Source organism: Sebastes umbrosus, chromosome 9 (assembly GCF_015220745.1).
Source record: "Sebastes umbrosus isolate fSebUmb1 chromosome 9, fSebUmb1.pri, whole genome shotgun sequence".
In the NCBI taxonomy this organism is placed as follows: domain Eukaryota; kingdom Metazoa; phylum Chordata; class Actinopteri; order Perciformes; family Sebastidae; genus Sebastes; species Sebastes umbrosus.
Window position 1 is genome coordinate 19,118,331 of NC_051277.1, and position 22,867 is coordinate 19,141,197.

The 22,867-nt window shown below is 40.8% G+C and overlaps 1 protein-coding gene across 2 annotated transcripts in view; it reads right to left on the reverse strand.

The window, feature by feature from the left end:
• The window catches only part of kdrl (kinase insert domain receptor like), a 57,320-nt gene that overhangs the window by 9,285 nt on the left and 25,168 nt on the right, over positions 1 to 22,867 (reverse strand). For both annotated transcript variants that reach the window (XM_037780272.1, XM_037780271.1), the window contains 15 exons: positions 21,038 to 21,146; positions 19,617 to 19,901; positions 19,234 to 19,380; positions 17,584 to 17,712; positions 16,422 to 16,528; positions 15,818 to 15,947; positions 14,471 to 14,575; positions 12,213 to 12,326; positions 11,216 to 11,304; positions 10,890 to 11,043; positions 10,041 to 10,138; positions 9,236 to 9,358; positions 8,743 to 8,854; positions 4,627 to 4,726; positions 2,058 to 2,163 (listed from right to left, as the gene is read on the reverse strand). In XM_037780272.1, coding sequence (XP_037636200.1) covers positions 2,058 to 2,163; positions 4,627 to 4,726; positions 8,743 to 8,854; positions 9,236 to 9,358; positions 10,041 to 10,138; positions 10,890 to 11,043; positions 11,216 to 11,304; positions 12,213 to 12,326; positions 14,471 to 14,575; positions 15,818 to 15,947; positions 16,422 to 16,528; positions 17,584 to 17,712; positions 19,234 to 19,380; positions 19,617 to 19,901; positions 21,038 to 21,146 — 1,908 coding nt within the window. The remainder of the gene's footprint in view (positions 1 to 2,057; positions 2,164 to 4,626; positions 4,727 to 8,742; positions 8,855 to 9,235; positions 9,359 to 10,040; positions 10,139 to 10,889; positions 11,044 to 11,215; positions 11,305 to 12,212; positions 12,327 to 14,470; positions 14,576 to 15,817; positions 15,948 to 16,421; positions 16,529 to 17,583; positions 17,713 to 19,233; positions 19,381 to 19,616; positions 19,902 to 21,037; positions 21,147 to 22,867) is intronic.

The following is a 22,867-nucleotide window of genomic DNA, read 5'->3' on the forward strand; positions in this document are numbered from 1 at the left end:
AGTGTGCAGCCTTATGATGCAAATCATAAAGAGACGAGAGGCTTGTGGGTCGATGCTGTGTGCGCGCTATGCAAACATACACATCCACAGGTCGTGGCGAGCAGCCAAAGAAACTGAGGTCATGCCTAATAAATCCAATACAATGTTCATGAAGGCGGCAGAGTCCGTGACCGGCCTTCCTGCACTGTAACAATACCTTTATTAATAAGAGTCAAACAGCACTGTTCTCTCAGTCCAGTCTGAACTGTTTCTCATGAAGATAGCTTTCACAGACTCATTTAATGCAAGATGCTGTAGTTTTCATGTGTGGCCTTGTCTTTAGCTCTTTTTACTCCACTGTAAAATCTACAATCCTGTGTAGTCTTTGCAGAAGTAGTGAAATATAATTCCTTTTCTTTGTGTCTGCAGTAATGTACAATCTGGACGAGAAGCCTGTTCTCTTTAGTGGCTCTTTCATGGAAACATGTCTGCGGGCATCTTGTGGATCCTTATGACTGAAAACAATCCCTGTCTTCTTACGTCTCTGGCCAGTTTCCTGTCATCACTGATAGTTCTTGCTAACTGCTCCACTTTCTTCAATTTCCATCCAACTTTTTCCAAAACATTTTGTGATGTTTTCACCACTTTTGTTGAAAATTTCATTGAGTTACATGATCTATGATCTTTGATGGTTATAACTTTAGGGTACTTTAGGGAGGTGATGGCGTGAGCTTCAAATACATTATTCATATTCATTTGAATGGAGAAGAGGTGTAGTGGTCTTCAAGGGTCCACTTGATCCGAAACAGACCTATGAAAAACCAAACCATACCTAATATGTTTTCTCTTGAAAAGCATAGCTGTAATCAATAAAATGAATTAAGGCTGCAACTAAGGATTATTTCATTGTTGATTAATCTGTTGATTATTTTCTTGATTAACCGATTAGTTGTTTGGTCTATAATATGGTGACAAATGTCAATTGGTGTTTCCCAAAGCCCAAGATGACTTCCTCAAATGTCTTGTTTGGTCCACTGTCAAAGTCAGTTTACTGTCAAAGAGGAGTAAAGAAACCAGAAATGATTCACATTTAAGAAGCTGGCATCAGATAATTTAGACTTCTTTTTCTTAAAAGATTACTCAAATCGATTAATGGATTATCAAAATAGTTGACAATTAATTTAACAGTTGACAACTAATGGATTAATCATTGCAGCTCTAAAATTAATGGTGGCTAAATTCCATAGCTGCTTTAGTTTCAGCGTCCCGATATTGTGCATGCTTGCTCGCTGTCACGGCTTACTGGCACACTTGAATAGAACAGAGCCATTGTTAGTGTTATTAGTAACACCTGTGCTTTTCCTACTATGACAACTCAAAATGTGTGCTGTAAAAAAGGTCTATTGGTACAGGTGTCCTTTTCCTTCAGTCTAATATGTTTGCATACAGATTTTTCCTCTGGTGCGTATTTGTTAACCTGATTAGAACAAACGGCTGTTAAACTCTCTGACAGCCTTATAAAATCTACACTCTTCCAACAGCTTGTGATAATTCACAATGTTCATACCAGACAGATGTCATTTTGCTTCACACTAATAATTACATTGTTTTTCCATGTGTTTTGAAGTGCAGTTCCTCTGACAAGACCGATGTTGCCATTTCAAAGGGAGCCAAGTGTTTGTGTTGAGTGTTACTTCCCCTCTCAGTTACTCTGAGCACCGCCGTGGGCGAGACGACGCTCTGACTCTTCTTCAGGCGGCAGGACTGTGATCGCCAACGCTGCTGCCTGAATATTTGTAGCGTTTGTGACTCATTCGGCAGAACTAGTCACTAGTATTGTTACACAAGTGTGGTCAGGATTCCTGAAGTATGTGGGCATTTAAACTTTAAATATACATTTAGTTCCAGTGTTTGTCATTTACCGAGAAACACTTCCTGAAATCTTTTGGTGTATCACCATCAAGGTTTAGTTTGAGTTCACACCAGCTGCTGATCATGAACTGTTCATTCCTGCTACTGTTGAAACAAACACATCATATGTAGTTTTCAAACAGTACACTCTTTCTTGTCTGTCATACCTGTTGCACGCTGGCCTGAAGCAGATCTCCCAGCTGTTCCACCAGCTCGGTGAAGGTCGGCCGCTCCTGTGGCTCTCCCTGCCAGCAGTCCAACATGGTCTGATATCTGAGAGCAAAGAATACACCATTGAACACAAACTGCAAGATAGACCCATGAAAGCCTTCAGCGTACTGGATGGACACAAGATCAGCATATAGTTTATTTGGGCTGATGTATTGTAAACTGTGACTAAGCACCTAATAGCTATCCTCAGGTTTGGTAGTCTAATACAAAACCTCTTTTCATTGAGCGACCACATCTGGTCCACCTCTAAATCGACTGTCTTCTGTTTTCTATTCTCAGGTGATCCTGATCCTCTGGGGCTGTATCTGATTCTCGGTCTTGGGTGTGAGAGCACACAGCCTCGCTCGGGTCTCTGACAAGCTGTCAGCGTCTCTGCCCATGTGGGAAGACTCTGAACCTTAATGTGGGTTTCCATCGCAGTGGCCTGTCTCGTTTTGTGGAGGAATTTAGAAACAGAGCACCACGGCTGCTGTTTAAATTACATAGCATGTTACTGATTGGGATTGATGGGCGTGATGGATCCCTCTCCCGCTTCTGTTGCAGCAACCACTACGTTCCCTACAGATATCTCAAGTTTTATGTAAATATAACTATTATGAGTCCCTTTTGGCATCATATTTAGTCAATCTCAAGTTTGAGGATGTTGAAAAGCAGATGGTCTGATGGTGAATTATTGACCCCCCCTCCTCTCCATCTGTGTTTGTATGCAGAGCATCTAAACCTCTCAGTGTTGTCAGGCCCGGCTGAAAGAAGCCGAGCGGCTGTGATTCCCACGTTAATGAACGTAGAGCATTCTCGTCCAGGTGGGAGCACTCCTAAGGGTGACAGGATGTGGAGAGCTTGATCACAGCCTTTATGCATATCATTGAAGGGGGGGAAGTGGACACATTGTATAACTGCACAATTTAAACCACATTTCCTGGCTGGTCCACAATGAGAATAAATAGCCTACCCCCGCATGTTTGGGGTCTTGAGGGAGTTTGGTGTTGGGGGGGGTCTAGAAATTCTGTAAAACTGAGCTACTTTGTCCGGTTGGGCAAGTGTGGTTGGATGGGAAATGAGCATCCTATTTATTGTCCTCCCACTCTCTGAGCAGCATCCGCTAAATTCCTCTGCAATGCATCAGGACGGGGGATCTTATTAACAGACGGAAGACAACATTGCTGATGAATCAGAGCTGCAGCAGCACAAATAATTTGCTCAACACTGCCTGCAACCTCATGTGCTTTTCATCATTCATATATTACAAGTTTGGGGTGAGGGTCAAGGTGTCAAAACCTGGGCTTACAGACACATGTGATCAACTGCAGAACCGTCCAGGGGATCAGCAGAATTCACCCCACTGACTCTGAGTGCATCCCATTTACACTCATATCAGCAGGTTTTTATCTTAGCTTTAAATTAGCAGCAGGCCTCATAGCCATAAGCATGCAAAACATATAATCTAGCGGCCCTATTTTTTCCGTGATGGAAAATACGAGAGATTCTTGGCACCAGTCGGTCTGCATCTACAGATCTTCTGTTCTGAACTACAGTCTGGATTACATTTTGTCCATCATTTCCAATCACTGTCCTCTTTGAAAAGCTGATATATTCATTCAGTTAGCTTTACTTGGCACAAACTGCCTTAAAACTCTGGACCTTTTGATATCACATCACTATTAAGCAGAAGTGCAGCATTATGCTTTCAAAACAAATAAGATTTGTGGACTATATGAGTCATTTCAAAATCAAAACCAGACACAGAGTATGCACACATGTTGGAGGGCTGTGATCGCTTGGTCTGGATCGGCTGTACATTGGACAAAAGTATTCTTATTACAAAAAAGAGTTTGTCTAGCTGCATCACTGACTGACAGCACTGACACCAAAGAAGAGGACTCTGTGTTCTCCCACAGATATTTATGTCCAGCACCATCCACCAGGCCCTGCTCAAAAACAATCTCCAGTCTCTGGCACTCCTCGGATGGGGGAACTTAAACTCTAGACGTCGCTTTTAAACACGGTGCTCAGTTACATCTGTGCCACTGTCAGTTAGAAAATGCTTCAGAGCTATCAGTAGCTAATGTTTCCTCCTGCAACATTCATGGCAGGATTACCCATGATTCTTATCAGGCACCCCGACCTGTTGGTGCAACCAGAAAGAAGGAGAAGGGCACAATGCCTCCTCTTAGCTGTACATTGATATGGGAGGCTTTTACTTTCCTATATTTTCTTGGAAACTGTGAGGAGAACATACAGCTGGGAATATGGAGCAGGCTGGCTTGGATACACAAGACTTCTCCAGCTATATAAGAACGTCATAACGATTCAGATAGTATGATACTTCAAAGTAGTCCTACATTTTTCAAAGACAGATTTATAGGATAGGACAGAAAATCAGCAAATTAAGTGAATGCTCCCAGACACAGTCCCCTTCACTGTTCTCCTGAGGTGGATCACATGCAGGTACGTTTTTACTTCAACTTGTTGTTTACTCAAGAAATAGTTAATAGGGATTCTCACATTTCAGAAGAAGAATATTCTGGCGCTCTCATCCTGGTCCCCTCTTTCAGCCTGCAGCAAAACTCTTCGTCAATTTGGACACCCGGGTACGGGGAGGCACCTGGGAGAGGAAAGAGGGGGGAAGGTTATTTGTTGTGCATAAAAAAAAGGCCATACACAGTATAGTTTGTATGAATTTACATGTATCTTAACGTGATGGGAAACATGGAGGTACTGTATGATGTATGTTGCCGTTTACAGTTAAGTTAGTAGTCTGTGCTCAGCCACATAATGATATTGTTTTCCATACAGTATTAATTTGGATAAACTGTTGAGGTGTTTTAAAGGCTCCGAAGTAAATCCTTAGGGTGCCATTATTCACAAAGCTGGTTCTCACTAATGTACATTTCAAACTACTGACACATATTGCATAGAAGTGTCTACAGAATGGAGAAAAGATTGAAGAAGATTGTGAAAGGTGCACTTAATACATCAGATTAATAATGTGTAATAAAATCACACTCAGTGACCGTTATGACAGGTATTTCTATTGTTTTGTCCACCTCGTTTATATCAATGAGGGTAGGCTATATAGCAGAGACACCTCTCTGCATAATGTAGTTCAACAGTACCATAAGCTACAGCCTCCAAAATGACCATAAAGTTGAAGCAACACCTTGTTAAACAGTTTAAACAGAAACTCAACATTATAACCTTCATGAAGGACTGTTGTATTAGACTGCATTAGTTTCAGATAATTGGACTTAATAAACTGACAAATGAGTGTAGTTTATAGTACATAGGAAGACAAAGTATCTGGAAAAATGACTGAATATAACATCAACAACAAGGTCTTTGGCCATAAATAGAAAATAAACAATTCTTTACGACATTTAGATTATATCACATAATCAACAGACTCTGAGCGAATGAATCTGCACAAAGACAACATCTTCCCAGTCTTTGCTGCATTCTTGATTCCCTACTGGGAACATTAAACTCTCTTTACTGGTGAGTGTGACCACTGCAGCTTTCCACCTCCAACATTCTACGTGAAAACATCCTCCGGATTTGTTAGCAAGCTCTTGCAGATTGTGAATCATCTACTTGCTTGGAATAAATAAATATAAATGATTTTTGATTCAAATTGGTTTGATGATGTTACTATTATGTCCTCTCATGACATACAGTGAACGTGTAATGTTATATCTGCTGAGTCGTGAATCAGTCAAATATATCACTCGCCAACCAAAAACTACCCCTAATTCTATTTACTTTTGAACCCTCATGTTGGCAATGAAATTTGAATTTAGAGCCAAAGTCTACTTCACGCTCACGCTCTAATGATTTGCTTGAATCCCCATCCACAAAATAAAACTCTATCTTTGTGATAACACATTTATAGAGAAACCACAGATTCAGCTTGGAAAGTGTTCAAACAACTCTAAAGAAATAAAACTTACTGCATAGTATTAGACACAATCTGTGATTTGCGTAGAGAAAACATTCTAAATCTCAACTGTTACTGTTCACATGGTTCATATTTCTAGTTGCAGCCGATGTGACGGTTGCTGTGCAAACATGCTGTTAACTGGGCCGTAAATTATTGTTCTTTACCACTGCAAAGTGGCAGTAGATGGCGGTAGGTGCACCCCCAGTTTGGTCCTTATTTTAGGTAGCTATAATACATTTTGCTGGCACCGTCCTCAGCAGTATATTGCTTTGCTTCCATGCGGTAACTCCTGTCTGCTTCTCCAAACTGGGGGCTCGCAACCGTCATCTACTGTAGGTAATACACTGACTACGAATAAGTACCTCATACAACCCCACTTCAAAAACACCCGAACTATCCCTTTAAGGTCCCAAATCAATCTAAAATATGCAACAAAATTTAAATATACATACCTTTTACTTCACTACATGTCTTGTAGTTATTAGAAAAATATAATTTACTTAACATTTGAGGTATGCCTTACATGCATTCTATGGTGCAGCCAAATGGTGTTCAATGAAATGATCATATCTTATTGTAACATGTTGTATCGTGTTATAAAATCTCATCTTGATAATGGTGTATAAGTATGCCAAACACCACGCTGACATGGTTCACTTTTTGGCATCAACACTACACAAACAAACTTTGGATATTTAAACCCACAAAATGGAACTGACACACTTTTGGTTCACAGAGCGATCTGAAAAACACACTTGGGTTACCCTGAAACTTCTGACCTCCGAATAAGATCGGGTTGCAAAGCTCACTTCTTTGCCATTTTTCTTGGTCATTTTGTATCCTTGTTTCCTGATTTATTTTTCTGAGGCCCCGCTAACACTACCCAGATGTGTAAGTGTTTCTTTAACGAAAAAAATGTGGTGAGAATGTGTCAAGAGTGAAGAAGAGGGAGAAAGAGACCAAGAAAACGACAAAAGGGAAGGTGTCATAATGACGTCAGTGTGCTTTACATTTAAAAGAATATGCGATTTGACACACTTTTCTTTTAACTGCAGCGGGTGACGACACCGCAAGGCAGTGATTCAAAAGCAGCACAGTGAAAAACGTACAGAATAGCAATACATCCAACTTTGGTTACACTTACTCTTATGTTTCCAACGCTTCCCATGGTGACATTTAAACATACAATATTTCATGTTGAGTCTTGCTATAGAAACGTGTGGTGAGCTCTGCGCCACGGTGCACAGGCAGTCACGGACCGACACACAATGCTGTCTTAAAGGCTGCAGTGGTTTCACAGCGGGGGAACACTTTTACACTGATCTGGCTGCCTGGTTACAGTGAGGTTGTGTTGCCAGCCGGGACCAAACAGATTAAATAGGAGGTGTTCTCTCGTTTTAATGTCCCGTGCCTGTACTAAAAATCAACTTCACTAATGTTTGAGTGGCATGAAAATAGTTTTCTCATGCTGACAATGTAAGCTCAGGCCCTTTGTCCTAAAGGCACAATTACATAGAAGAAGAAGACAGTTATTACCCAGTGCATCTGGTGAGGCTGTATAGCCGAGAGCACTGAGCGAGTCCACCAAGCTAGTAGAGCTCTCGTCTCACTGAACGTCTCTGATAATAGAGCTCCGTATTTAATTAATTAATGTGGTGATGTCAATATTTTCATTTCACTAGGAAATAACAGTATCCTCTAACTACAGACAGTTTTATGTATTTACATGTAAGGTAAATACAGGTAAAAATATTGTAAACATTTCATGAAACAGGTTTTAACTTAACTGAAAATAAATCACCACTGTAAACACTGGAACTTGATACTTAAACATTTAAGTTATTTTATTTCATTATAGATATTTAGGCCCCGACACACCAGCGTTGGCCAATTTTGTGCCGTCTGTGAGCGTCTGTGAACATAGTTTTTGTCCCGCACCATTGGCTCTAGTCTGCCCGTGTCGGATGCTTTTTAGCCGTTTCAGCATGTTGAATCAGCGGTGGAGCTCGTCAGTGAGAGAAATCACTGATTAGCAGTTCAGGTTAAATGAAGCAGTGCACGAGAAGAGACGTGAGGAAAGCAAGCCAACGAGTAAAGTCAAGAAGGGACATACAGAAAGGTTCTTCTCATTTTTCATCTTGATCACATCTGATCATTCCAATACACGGATATTTCCACAACGACATGGCCATCTGGAATGAAGCTAAGTGGTGAGTGAGAGTGGTGTGAAAATGGTCGACAAATGACGCTTTTTTTCATCTATATATCATAACAACGGGTGTTTATATCTGCTGTCCGCAGTCTTCCGTTTCCCTTTTTGAGTGACGAATACAGACTACCACGACCTGCTGTGGAGAGTTATTTCATCTCACGCAGGCGCAGAACGTACGTACTAACTGGCCGTCGACTGTAGTCTTTGCGGTGTGTTCAAATGCAACTTTTTGACCAAGACACAGGCAACGTGAGGCGACGCAAAAGTCGGCCTTTATCGCCACTAGTTGTTTGATATTGGTTTGGTGTGTCTGGCCCTTTTGGTTGCTTTTACACATTGTTTGTTTTATGTGTGCATAAGTGTGGATGTGTGATTTTTTTTGCATAAGCAGGGTTCCTTTGCTCTCCTGTATGTTAAAGAGCAAGCGTGTGAACTATAAAACTAGTGGTCAATGCTGAGCCGTGACACTTACCCAGAGAGAAGATCTCCCACATGAGAACACCAAAGGACCAAACGTCGCTCTGAGTCGTGTAGATCTTGTCAAAAATGGCCTCAGGTGCCATCCACTTGAGTGGCAGTCTGGCCTGTACAGATATTGAGATAAAAAATAATTTACTCTCTTATCTCAGTGGTGTGGACAGCTCACTAATTACACATCTGTGGACAACCAGTTTGTTTAAACTGTGTGAGCAGGTGCTGCTTTTGATTAAGTTAAGACTTATTTAGTCTCCTAAGCATGCTGCCTTTATCTTGTATTCAAACAAACACACTGATCTCAATTATTTTTTGTAAGATTTCCAAGAACTGTTGTATTTATTCAGTCCTCCTTTTTTTCTGCCAACTCAGTGATCAGCTTACTGTTTTGCATGTTATCTATTAATAAAGATGCTTTGAATATTTTTTTATGTAAGACAGTAAAAAGCAGACAGCTGTAAAAAGACTTGACTAGACTTTAATAAACTTACATCTCCTTTGCGCACATAATCCGGGTCTTTGTAGATGTCTCTGGCAAGTCCGAAATCACAGATCTTCACAACATTATTCTCAGACAGCAGGATGTTTCGTGCAGCCAAATCACGATGGATGCACTAGTGAAAAAGAGGAAGAAACAAAATGCGACAATTACATACACAAGCTCAAGTTTTCTGCATGTAATTGACTTCACAACGTATACTCTGGGTGCTTTACAGCATGGCTGCTTGCAGAGCAACACATGGTCAAGTCATCAGCGATATTACAATAGGAGATGATGTGTTCCATATCCAGGCTAAGAAACGGTCAGTAACAGGTTATTCACAACAATGGCTTCTTTCTCTAATCAGTCCTATCCGGTCTCCCCCAAAATTATGAATGACTTGAAAAATGAATGAGCTCTAGACTGATATTTTTATAAACACAAGTGTGACATAGCAGAGGCAACTTAAATCTAAGAGAAGTCAAATCTTTTAAGTTGTCTTTTGCTGTATATTTGTAGAAACTTTCTGCATGAACTGCATGCACGACAACTTTAACAGATTAGACTACTCTGAACCAGTTTGCTTCTACTTGAACACTGTTGACTTTTCTGCATTAAACACACCAGTTAAACAAAAGGTGAACACAGTCATCCTTCACTATACTGAGTAAAACGTGTCCAAATTTAAAACACAATAATAGAAATCTTTAAATAAAGAAACACAACAATTACGACATAGATTTAAATAAAAATGTATATGCAGCTGTTTAAAATAAAAACAATGTCTTGGAGTGATTTGCGTGAAGTAAAAATACCTTGCGTGAAGCCAAGAACTCCATGCCTTTTGCAACCTGGAAACTGTAGCAAATTAAATCCTCCAACGTCAGGACTCTCTTATACAAATCCTCAGATTCTGTGAAACAAACGAGCACAAAGTTTTCCCAGTGAGACCGATTTATCAAATTGGATGTATATGGCATTTAAATTTAAGATGATAATCCTACTAATGTAAATTATTTTTATAAATGCGGTCAGTGTGATTAGCAGCTCTGCCTGATAAATCAGATAAGATGAAAGTAACGGTTCTCGTGGGGAAGCTGCAATTTTAAATCCGTCCTGTCATGTGCGTGTCTCCCCCTACACACTTCATGTCTTTAAAACATCCTTTACAGACGATAGATGAAAACAAATTACAATTCCTCCTATTATTCAAATGTCAGGTATTATTCAAATGTCACATGTTTCGGTTATGGCGTGCTGGTCGGGGGTCTGACAGAGGAACTCACAAGGAGTCCTTCCACCGGCCCACCTGAGTAAACAGCTAATCAAACCAGAAATAACACATTAGGAACAACATGGCTGACGTGCTGTGTCCAAGCTGGAGCCACAGAGCGAAGCAACTCTCAGGTCAGGACAGGAAATAAACAGACGCCTCCCCAGACACAGTGGGGTGACAGTGGCTCCTGCTGCAGTGATTGTACTGCTGAACAGGAGGAGGAAACGTCCCATCAGACTCCAGATAGAAAACAATCTGTGGGGAGCTTTCGTTCCTGGGCAGGAGGGGTGGAGCAGAGGTGAGGGGAGGAGGGGGACAGCAGGAGGGACAAACAGAGGGTGGAAGGGGTGCGGGGGTTGAAGGGAAGCAAGACGTGCTTGGCCTTTACCTTCTTCCTCTTCCTCTGAGTCGCAGTAGCTCTTATCTTCGATGAACCCGGAGCTGGCTGAGCTTCCGGTGCTGGCCACGCTCTCCAGGCGGCGCTTCATCAGCTCGCTCAGCTCGCAGCCCGATCCTGATGACACCACCTTACCGTCCTGGCTCTGACCGGCACACACACACATATATCATGTTAAATGAGATGCTGTTGCTGACATGCATAGGGCTTTCCTATATGGTTGTCAAAACAGTCATTCACTGCTCATAATGCTGACGAGCTGGTAGCCAGAATGATGAGAAAGCAAGAAAGTCTAAATCATGCAGCTCGTGACTCACCTTGTAGACGAGAAAGTCTTCTCTCTTGCCTCTTAAATAGTTGGACAAGTTGCCATATTTGCAGAACTCCACTATCATCATCAATGGGCCTGTTGAGATGATATACCTCTTATGATTATTCCTACGTCGTGATAGTTTGGAGATGACAATTTTAACTTTAAAGTAGGGCTGTCAAAGTAAACGTGATAATAACGCGTTAACGCAAATTCATTTTTTACATTACTAATTTCTTGCGATTTTTAGGTTATAGCAGGCTTACAGTTTTAAAACTAGAGTGAAGATACTTGCACTATATGAAATTAAAAAACCTAAAGAATTCATTGATACCAATCATGTCATACTAGCTTGTCATGAAGATGGCTAAATAACGCTCTAAAGTTACACATTATTTTGGCGAGGAAAAACTGTCATGGCCATTTTCAAAGGGGTCCTTCGACCTTTGACCTCAAGATATGTGAATGAAAATGGGTTCTATGGGTACCCACGAGTCTCCCCTTTACAGACATGCCCACTTTATGATAATCACATGCAGTTTTGCATAATCAAGTCATAGTCAAGTCAGCACACTGACACACAGACAGCTGTTGTTGCCTGTTGGGTTTGAGTTTGCCATGTTATGATTTGAGCATAGTTTTTATGCTAAATGCAGTACCTGTGAGGGTTTCTGGATAATATTTGTCATTGTTTTGTGTTGATAATTGATTTACAATAATAAATATACAGTATACATACATTTGCATAAAGCAAGTGTATTTGTCCACTCCCATGATGATTGATAAGAGTCTTAAATACTTGACAAATATCCCTTTAAGGTTAATTTTGAACAGATACAAAATTTGCCATAAATTTGCGATTAATCACGATTAAATATTTTAATCAATTGACAGCCCTACTCTAAAGTTAAACTGACAATTTCTTCTTATATATCATATTTTCTATGCCCAAATATCAAAACAGTGGGATTTCATCTTATAACTTCCTCAGTAACAAAGCTCACCTCCGGGCTTGGTGCAGGCGCCCAGCAGGTTGACCACGTTCAGGTGATGGCCGATGTGGATCAGGATCTTTAACTCTGACATTAGAGCTTTCCGCTCATTTGACGTAGCGCCTCCTGTAATAATGTAAACACATATAGAACTTGTTCAGCATTGGTTGGTGGTGTATCATTAAACATCCTGACTTGAAGGATATATATTATCACATTAAATTCGATTTTCAATGTGTTTCATTGTCCTTCAATATTTTGTCTTAAGATCACTCCAACGATGTTACGTTCAACAAGATGAACCCTTGGAAAATAATAAGAAACAGATTTTCACTTTTATAAAGTTAAGATGGAGGATATTAAACAAAACCTCACCAGAAGATTCAGTTAAGATCATATGCAAAGATAACGGTATGAAAAAGAAGCAAGACTACGCGGGTCTTCTCTTCTATTTTCATACACAGATTATGGTTTAGACCTGAGATAACTTCTGTTATGAATAAAATGAATTGAATTGAAGAGGAGGGCACAAACTTAATACAAACAATCAAACACGCAACATAGAATCAATATTTCAATAGTGGTGATCAAGTTTTCTTTAAGTTTCATCAAATTCTTTTTTATTTTTCAATAATACAAATTCACAGTGAAATTCTGACTTTAAAACTGGTATTTTGCAGTGAAACACCCAGGAGTTTTAACCATTTATTGTATTAACTTTAAGAGACTCTGGTGCATAATTAACAGCTTGTTTGCATTTTCCCCCCATTGTTGTCTGCACTTTCCATTACTGGAGGCCTTGTTTACTGTAAACTATGAAGATTTAACTGGAATACACAACCTTTGGAGTCATGGGGACATTTATAAACAATTGTTTGTAGAAATCTGTAAAAACTAAAGCTTTTTGAAAGTGTTTAAGTTACAAACTCTAAATTCTCATATGTCAGACATGTTTAACATCCAGATGATGATATTTTTTAGCATTTTAAGAATCAATTCTGTGTTAGCAGTTTGCAAGTATAGCAAGAAAGTGTGGAGGGAAAAAACCTGAACCCTGGTAGCTGGATTACTTGGGAATTTAATTTTGAGAGTTCATTAAATATGATGGAAAATAATAATATTGCTTTAGGCCCGGCGATATGAAGCGGCTTTTGCTGGAGGACATCCTCAAAGATAAATGCCAACAAAATTGGAGAAATAAAACTGGAGGTGCTCACATTACATACCCGACTTTGATAAGTTTGAACAACGATGTAAAGCTTTAACCTTGAATTATGAAAATCAAGATTAAGGGGTTGTCTTATGTTGCTTCGACCAACCAGATATTTATGAGCTCGAAGCTAAAGCAGCCAGGGAGTCTGTAGCTAAACCACGGTCAATTTGAGGAGACCTGCTGCTTTCCATTAAGTTTGACCTACGACTAACAACAGCCAGAGTCTGCTCCTCTCAGAGTCTGTGATTTATGCTGAGCCCTGATTAATGATATGACAGTGACCAATACATCTAACCAACGGCACTATTTTTCATGATGCATCATCACTACATCACCAATCACTGAGAGCTCTGCAGTTTGCTTCTCTAGTAGTTTTGAAAATTTGTCATTCACATACTGTATAAAGCTGGGTTGAATTAAATTAACTAAGCGTCCGTAGTAAAAACTCTTTTTAGCTTGTTGGTTTTCCTGTTTTCATTTTTGATCCAAAATTCGTTGTGAATATTTGGAAAGACGTTGGAATGGGATTGTAATTCCCCTTAAAAACCAAGACCGGAGACAGCGGATAGTTTCCAAATGCTGGAATCTCTAAAATGTGGCAAAAATAAACATATTTTTTATTGCTCGTTTTGTACTTGCATCTTCAACTTTTGAACTCTGTAGATTTTGTCCATTCTGATCTGAGCTGTCAGATCAGCGTACACTCAATCTCTTCATCAAGGACGGGGTTAGAGGTCTTAGCCTTTACCTCTAACTGCACTCTGCGAGGAACAGACGTTGCATGCTTTGCTTTGAACCGGTGCGCCATACAAACATTAACTGCAGGCACATGTGGTGCTGTAGCTCATGAGTCTATACTGTGAACAATAAATAAATCTTCTGCAGAAATGACAGATATTCATCTGCTGTTAATGCTGGCCTGTCTATCATGAGTGCTGGTACCTCACGGATTAACAAGAGGGGCCACATGGGCAAACTATTATGTGAAAAGGAACAAGAGGTTTTGTCAATACAAATGTCTATTATTTTCACTGTATAAAAATGAATGACATCCTACCTTTCAGCATTTTGACAGCAACAGTCTTACATGTTGAGAGCTTGTCGATCCCAAAGGCAGAAGCCTCCACCACTTTTCCAAATGCTCCGTGGCCAAGAGTTTTGCCTGGCGAAGGAAGAAGGTATTTGATAAGTTGGACGACATTAGAGTTTCCTGTCCCTCGGGCAGTAAAGTCAGACTTGATTCCCTGTCAGTCAGGCTATGGGTCCGTAATTAAAACAACACGCTGGCAGGCAGTTTCTCTGCAGAATTTATGGCTCACTTAAGACTGGATGACAGCGCAGGTCACTGATAAGTAATGACCCTACACAACAGCTGCATAGAGGAGCAGACGCCTATTCCATGTGCCTTAATGTTGGCTGAGTATATTCTCACCATGAACCACTTTTAAAATGAACTTTTAACCTTTTGTTAAAGAAATCATGTGGTTGAGCTTCTTGTCTGAGTGATGACACTCAGTCTCATTGCTCTGGGTAGTATCAGGTGTTTCTGGCGGACAACACCAATAAAATATGATGAAATGAAAGTTACAGTAAAATTACTTTCGTTTTGAAAAATCTACATTATCCCATTCATCACCACAAATAACAAATCATCAAGGACAGTAGCTGCTGGGTTGTGTACATTTTCATTCATCCAGCTATTTACACACCTGTGAGATATCACAGGCGTGACTCTGGATGTTCGGTTATTGCTAAAACATAATTTCAACAACTATATGTGGAAAGTTATAGATTTCAGCTTCCGTTAACCTAGATGTCTAGTGTTGTAGTACTAGAAATCGGTCTCAAAACCACTTTTTGAAGGTCTCGGAATCGACTGCATTTTTAGTAGGTCTTGTCTCAGTCTCTGACAAACAGGATTTTAATTCAACACTGGACAAGACCACAACTGTGGGGATATCATTAAATTGCTTGTTTATTGTCTGATTTATTTGTTAACATCATTACTGTGATTGCTCATAGAATACAAAGGAAAAATCCCACACATAAAATTCACCTCTGCAGTGCCTTTTGATTATTTTATCAGACATTTCTCATGGTACACATATACATACACACATACGTCTATGTATGGCAATAAAAGAGGTGATTGAAGAAGAATCTTCATTTGTTTCTGTGGGTGTTTTTATGGGAATGTGGATCTTTCAGATCAATTTGAGGAGTGCCTATGGTTTGCATTTTTCACATTTTATCATAACTGTGTCATGTAGTGTGGGACTTGCACTGGTCTGGTCTTGTTCTTGACTTGGTGTCAGACTGGTGTCTAAAGTTGGCGCCTTATTATTGCCTGTAATATATGAAACTCTTTGAATATGAAACATTTCCCCACACGTTGGATTCTCACCTAGTCGCAGGCGGTCACGTGGAAACTCCCATTTGCTGCTGTCATAATGAAGAAGATCGTTCTGCTCCTCGAGGGGACACTCGTCAGGGTCAATGATGATAGACGGACCCATCTTATAGTGTGCTGGTTGCTGAGGGTGTGAAGATGACAAATGTGAATTTCAGGATTATCTCTAAGAGTTTTGATCTATATTTCATTTCAAATGATCAATAGGTAGTGATAAATGTTGAATTGACTATTAAAATTCTTGCTCTACACACATACTTGACCAGGTCGAAGGCGCGTCAATGTTTCCTCACTGTTATATTTACATGAGCACATTATGTTCTCTTTTGACTGACCATGCAAACATTGGTTAGCACTTCCAACGGAAGGATATGTGGAAATCATAAACACTGGCTAAATTAATCCTTCCATGAAACTGTATTTCACAAAAAGCATGAGTCAGTCACTTCTTTAAATGCTTTGGAGCCAAATTAGTTGAAACAGGAACCACAAAAAAAACCCCCAAAAAAACACAAATGCTATGACATTTGAACTTCCCACATCTTGGCAAATGCTAATCTCATGTGGTTTCTGGTGAAGGCGTAATGTAACATCTTACCTTCCTTAGCTTGCGGATGAAGAGGATGAGCATGAGCCAGAGGAACGTGGCTGCAGCTCCCGTAGACACCAGAATGATGACCTCAACGTTTGGCTTCCCTTCATCCCCTGGAAAGAGAACAACTGTTGTCAACTACCAGACCTTTTTAGCAAAAACATCACTGTTTACTTTTCATGATCTCATAAATTATAATATATATATTATATAATATTGACAAGGAATTGTGGAGAATTCTGATCAAAAGAAAACAGTCTGTTACAAATTTGTCATGCTTTTGTTTATTTGTTTCTTCGTAAATCTTTTCTGAGAGATTGTATACAAAAAGGAAGTGGAAACACACTTTGGTGTTTATTTCTGGTTTGTTTAGGACATGCATACCACACTTTTTCCTATAATATTTTCTTCCAAACACTGTTTTTCTAACCATCCATGTCGGCACTCTGAAACCTCATATCCCCTGAATCTGCACAAATTCTTTCCGGCTCTTATTTCATGCAATCTTTGACTAAACAGCCAGAACAGAACATGCATGCAGCTTGTTGCTGGAATATCTTTGTGGTGAGGATGGAATGGATAACTATAATATCAAGAGAAATTCAGCTTAATAAGAAATCTATTTAAGTGCCTAGACGTGGACAAACCTACATGCATGATATCTCACCTACACTGCCATCGTGACTTTCACATGTCAACGTGCAATTCATTTTACATGTAAAGGTACACAGGTTATGAGACATGCTAGTCCAATTATCTACTGTGTGTTTCCAGTCCCTCGGCTGTTGTAGCAGTCAATCTCTTTGCACTCATTAGTGGACCTCTTAACACTTTACAGAGGTCATGTCCTCAAGGTAAGGACCCTCAGCCAGAGCCTTGATCATAAAACCCTAAGAGGAATTTGCTTGGCATTCCTGGCAGCCACAGATTTTCTGTCAGGGGAAACTTTTCACACTGAAGTCAGACCAGAGATATTTGTAGTGGTGACAAGAAAACATGAGGCCAAAAGGGCCTCTGGGACATTTTGATTGGATATGCAAAATATGCAATCGCTGCTTTGACGGATGATTAGTGTATTTGATCTGTAGCCAGACTGACTGCAGCACACACAGCTTCATACACAAGTTGTTGTTGAGCGTTAATATCTCAAGGTGTCTGAATGACTTACCGAGCACAGTAACAACAGCGCTTGTTTTCGCGACACCCTCAACATTGCTGGCTACACACTCGTAGAGACCCTCATCATCTTTCTTCACCCTCTCGATGGTCAGAGCTCCGTCCTCTCCCAGAGTGATACCTGCAACACACAACCTCTCAGTCAAACCAGTCACACTGATAACGTTTAAAAAACATTTAACACTTGGGACTCCAGCTTTTGTGCAGGTGCAGGCTTAGGCCCCGATCAGATAGAATGCATTTTAGCAGAATGGGACAGCTTTTTCTAATTGTTACCTCCGCCAAGGCTGAAGGCCTCGGAAGGAGGTTATGTTTTCACCGGCGTTGGTTTGTTGGTTAGTTTGTTGGTTTGTTGGTTTGTCTGTTAGCAGGATTACTACAAAAGTCCACAATGGATTTAAATTAATGTTTTTGGAGGGGTGGGCTGTGGCACAATGAACAATCCATTCGATTTTGGTGGCGATCTGGATCATGATCCGAATTCAGGAATTTCTTTAAGGATTCTGATCAGCTACAACATTAAGCCCTCTGGATAAAATACACGTGGATGATGGCGCAAGCTGAATGGAGAGGGGCGTCAATTGTACTCGGCCACCTTGGCGGAGGTCTGCGCTCTGCGAGTGCCATTCTAGTTTTCAATGAGATTGAAGCGTTTTGCACACTGTTTTTGTGTTGCTGAGCGCCTTGCATTTTTACAGGAGCGCCCTGAACACCTCAAGTTAAAAAAAATTCAACTTCTTCTACTTGGGTCGCGTACTCTTCATGGATTGTAAGAATATAACGTTAGCACTCATTTGGTGGTTGACTAGCGACATATGAAATAAAAAGACTCCGCAAACTACAAAAACGCTCCGTGTGATCGGGCAACAAAAAGGCAGTGCAGTGCTCCTCGTGTTTTCCACTCTCTGTCTGATCAGGGCCTTACAGTAGTGCAATAGCAAATACTGTATCTTCAGGCAATTGAGATTGTAAAAATTGGAGCTGAAAAGTATCCCACTCTCACTGCAGCTGAGGTTGTGTTTATGCAGAATAATTTAATTTCAACTCAGGATGTTTTAAACGCCATTAGCCAGAAATAATATTGGAAGCTCAGGTCAGGAAATTACATAAAAGGATTTAGCATACTTATTTTCTCACAGTATTTGGAGTAGTGGCAAAGTGTGCATGTAAATGCAAATAAAACTACCTGAATACAACTGAATGCAACCCTTACTTTGTCAACAATGTCAACAATTACAATAGTATGTGCAGCCTAACTGCACAAATGTCTTCACTACGCATAGACAGGAACTTTAGGGTATTGGAAATATAAATTCAGTTTAAGAAGGGGCATCATCTGCACTTCATATATCAATCATATACAGTATGTTGTTTACTTGTGCCTTGAACATACTGTATATGCCTTCCAATGAAGAACCGTTTTCTCTAAAGAAATGCTGGCCTGGTCTTTCAAAGGGAATGACAGCTCCACCTGCTGATTATGAAGTTCCACTAATAACAAAATGTATTATTTCTCTTCCAGCCCTTTATCCAGTTTTGTGCAGCGCTGAGTCAGGATTGCACTTGCGCCACTGGTCACCAAAATTGCAAAAAATATACCATATGATGATCATAACACAAACATGGAATAGTATTAGGTTACCTTGGCCTTCATCCACTGGAACACCATTTTTGTACCACATGATGTACGGAGGAGGAACTCCCAGAGCCAAGCAAGCCAGCGTCAGGGTGCTGCTACTGTTCACATCTCGATTAGTCAGATTTTGACTCAGCCAGGGTTGTTTTCTCACTGCAAAAAAAACAAAAACAAAGTTTGAATTAAAGGTGTTGTTTCTCTGTTACTGTCTTGTTCAGACAGCGAGTCATCAAGTGTTGCAAGTTTGTTTTCTGTGTTCCTGTGTGTGCTAACTCACAAAAACATGCCCAGTTATCACATGACTACACTCCTACAGAATAACTAATTGTATCCACGTACATCAGCTGACTGTTTGATCAATCAGCTTCTCATATCCTCCTCTAACTCACCGTCCACAATAAGGGAAACGTTCTTGACTTTAACCCCATTGTTGAGCTTGTACGCTTGGCACTTGTAGCCCATAGCGCTGATTTGGGACACATTGTGCAGATGGAGAGAAAGAGAAATGGAGTAGTTGCTGAGATGGAGACTGGACATGTTGGAAGTGATGGTTTGATTCCTAGAATCCAACCACTGTAGGTCCGTGTGGAGGTAGCGGGCCGCCCGACATGTCAGCGTGACGTCATCCCCCTCGATGGCTGCCCGAGGTTCGATGGTAATTTCCCCGGAGTGATCTAGTGTGACAAGGTAGAGAAACAAGGTAAATCAGGATTCCAATGATGTTAAATCATCCTCATCTCCAGATCAGACTGGGCAAGCTACTAATTATGAATAAAGAGCATCTTACAGGAGTCCATGTCATCGGTTTTACACACATCAACTGAGACACGTATCCCGCTGGCCTGGATCCTAAGTTGGACAATAGTTTTGGACAAATAGCTGCTCGTCGCAATGCTAGGAATGTCAAATTTGCAGTTGTTTCCTGTTTCATCACTGTTAATTGGAAGCACGTTGCCGGTGGACAGCACTGCTGATGGCGCTGCTGCACTCATCTGATTGGAGAGAAGCTGAGTCTGGGCCCCAGGGGAACCAGACTGCGCTTGTTTATTCAGATTGCTGGAAAGCATTCAGTGTTCGGTAAGAGAAGACAGCTGTTATTACAAATGTGTCCCCTTTTTTTTTAGCAGCGTTCTCCATCTTTCTCCTTCTTCCTCACCTCTAGAAGAGTGCTGGATTCCTCTTGGGAGTTCTCCCAGAGACAATGTTTTTGGCATTTGGCATCCCCTCAAGCACAGGTTCACCTACATTCATCCCTCTCCAAAAGCAATCCTTCACCCATCAGGAGATGTGATTCACTTTGTTGCAAACTGTGCTTGTGTGCAGTGACACCTCATCCCCACTATTAGTGCATAACTGTCTGGATATTCATTTTGGGAACATTTGGAAATGCTCAGATGCACATAAAAAAGTAAATTCCCATAGCAGAAGGCTCGCAGAGAAAGAGGAATGACCTGCTGGCAGCGGAGCAGGAATGCAGTTATTCATAGCTGTTTTTAAACGCGTGCCATTATAGCACTCCATATGGCTCAGGACATGTTTGCCTCTCTTCCGCCCTGAAGCCGCTCAGCTACAGTGGAAGATGGTTTCAATTAATGCCCCCCCTCTGGTCTCTTTATTGCACAATACAATCTGCACATTCCTTCGTTGTTCTTGCAATTCATTACAGCGTGTACTGTACGTGTAGATCATTTGAAAGAATCCAGTGCACAGTATAGTGCGCTTTGCAATAAAACTCAGCATATTTCTGTGTGTACTTTCAGCTGAACAGTTAAGATTTAAATGTTATCTCATATTCTGGTGAGCCACTTACCGTCAATGTAGAAAGGGACGGTCATTGTGGCGTAGCCCTCTTCATTCTGGGCCACACATATGTAGCTTCCTGGCATGCTAGCCTTTCCTATCACCAGGGTGCTCGCAGTCTAATTGGGATAAATAGGCCAATTATTACTGATTGCTCAAAGCAGAATAAAACATGTTGAGATAAACAACAAATGCTTATTATCACAATTCAGAATTCCACTTTGACTTAGACTTTCGGTATAACTTATGCTGCAATCAATTGTACTGGAAACTCGGAAAAATGAATTAAATGTATTTATCTAGATTTATCAAGCCCAAGTTCGCCGACATAAACACACCTGACGTCACGGATTTTCTAATTGTTGATTTAAAGATGGTTAATTTATACGCCATTTCTCAATGCTAATGGTGCTGTGGTAATTGATGTAGGTCCTCAGTAGATGCTTGTGAAGCTCAGAGACTTACCATACAAACTTTAGTTTGTTGCTGGCGTCCATGTTTTGCCGAGCAGATGCACTGGGACGCATTTACATTGGAAGTCAGGAATACCGAGTCGGAATTATCAACTTCCGACTTACAATGGATTGCAGTATTATACTTGAGGTTTCAAGCAGTGAGTCGCTGTTAACAGGCGGGTGAGAGGTCCAGAGCCTGGGCTGTTTTATACTCTCCAGTGCATCACATTAATGAAAGGATACATCTGGAGTTTAAAGCCCACTGAGTCTCCACTGAGACCTGCGCTATAGATCTAGCGCCGGGGCTCCGTGTCCATTTCCTGGAGAGCACTTCTAATGCCACACTCAATTTTGTCATCGCGCCAGTACAACATTTTAATGGCTTAAATAGACAAAATAATAAGTGAGGGCCAGACTTGGGTGAGGGCCAGACTGCGTGGGGCTCTGCTTAGTGTTCATAGTGACATCTGTTTTTTTGGGGCCAGTCAGCTACATCAAAGAGAGTGAATGATGTGGGTGTATTGTCTGGGTGTATGCGGGCCTAAACTTCCTGGGCTTGTGGGAGCTATTGTGCCGACACACAGCTGTATCCATGAAACGATGTCAGCGTCCCTGTACTTACTTACTTCGCCATACAAAAATTCAGGCAGTAAAGTGTTTAAAAGTTATATCATATTGTCCGATTCATGCTGCCCTGACACTTGTCAAAACACTGATGGAGTGGCCTTACGGTATTATGTTACGGCTATTACTCACCATGATGTAACCCGAGCTTGAACACAGACATTTAAACAATTGTGCACAGTCCCTAAGAGGTGACCTGACCAGACGCACTGTGACCTCAGTGCCCATGTCTTCCCCCAGTGTTTTCCTTATATTATGACCCGGGCCAGTCTCCCTCTCTACTGGGCCTTCTGCTGAGGCGCTCAGAGGCCCAGCCCTGACTACGTCCTTATTCACGGGCCAACACGATTTATGTGGGGTGACAGAGAGGAATTCACTTCCAACAAATCCCTCTTCTTTTAAACTGCTGCTTGTTATCATTGACCCTTAGTCCTAACCCTCATAAAGCACCAGCGTTTGGCCACGAGTACTTGTAAATAAGTGGAGCCTCCCTATTTATGTCAGAGACATATTAGAGCTGATGCCCTGTGAAAATGGCCAACTTTACAAATACTTGGTGAGCAAATAATTAATATGATTGGAGTCAATAAATCACCTAGATATTCACCAGAAACACAGGTGACAACAGTGAACAATAAAGTTTGGATTGCGACTAATCACTGATTCTTCCTCCAGCTGAAAACCTTTATACTAATGAATCTGTGCCTTCATTTGACCCAGCCAGTCTGCTGTAATGGGTTTCTTTAACGTAATCTTATAGA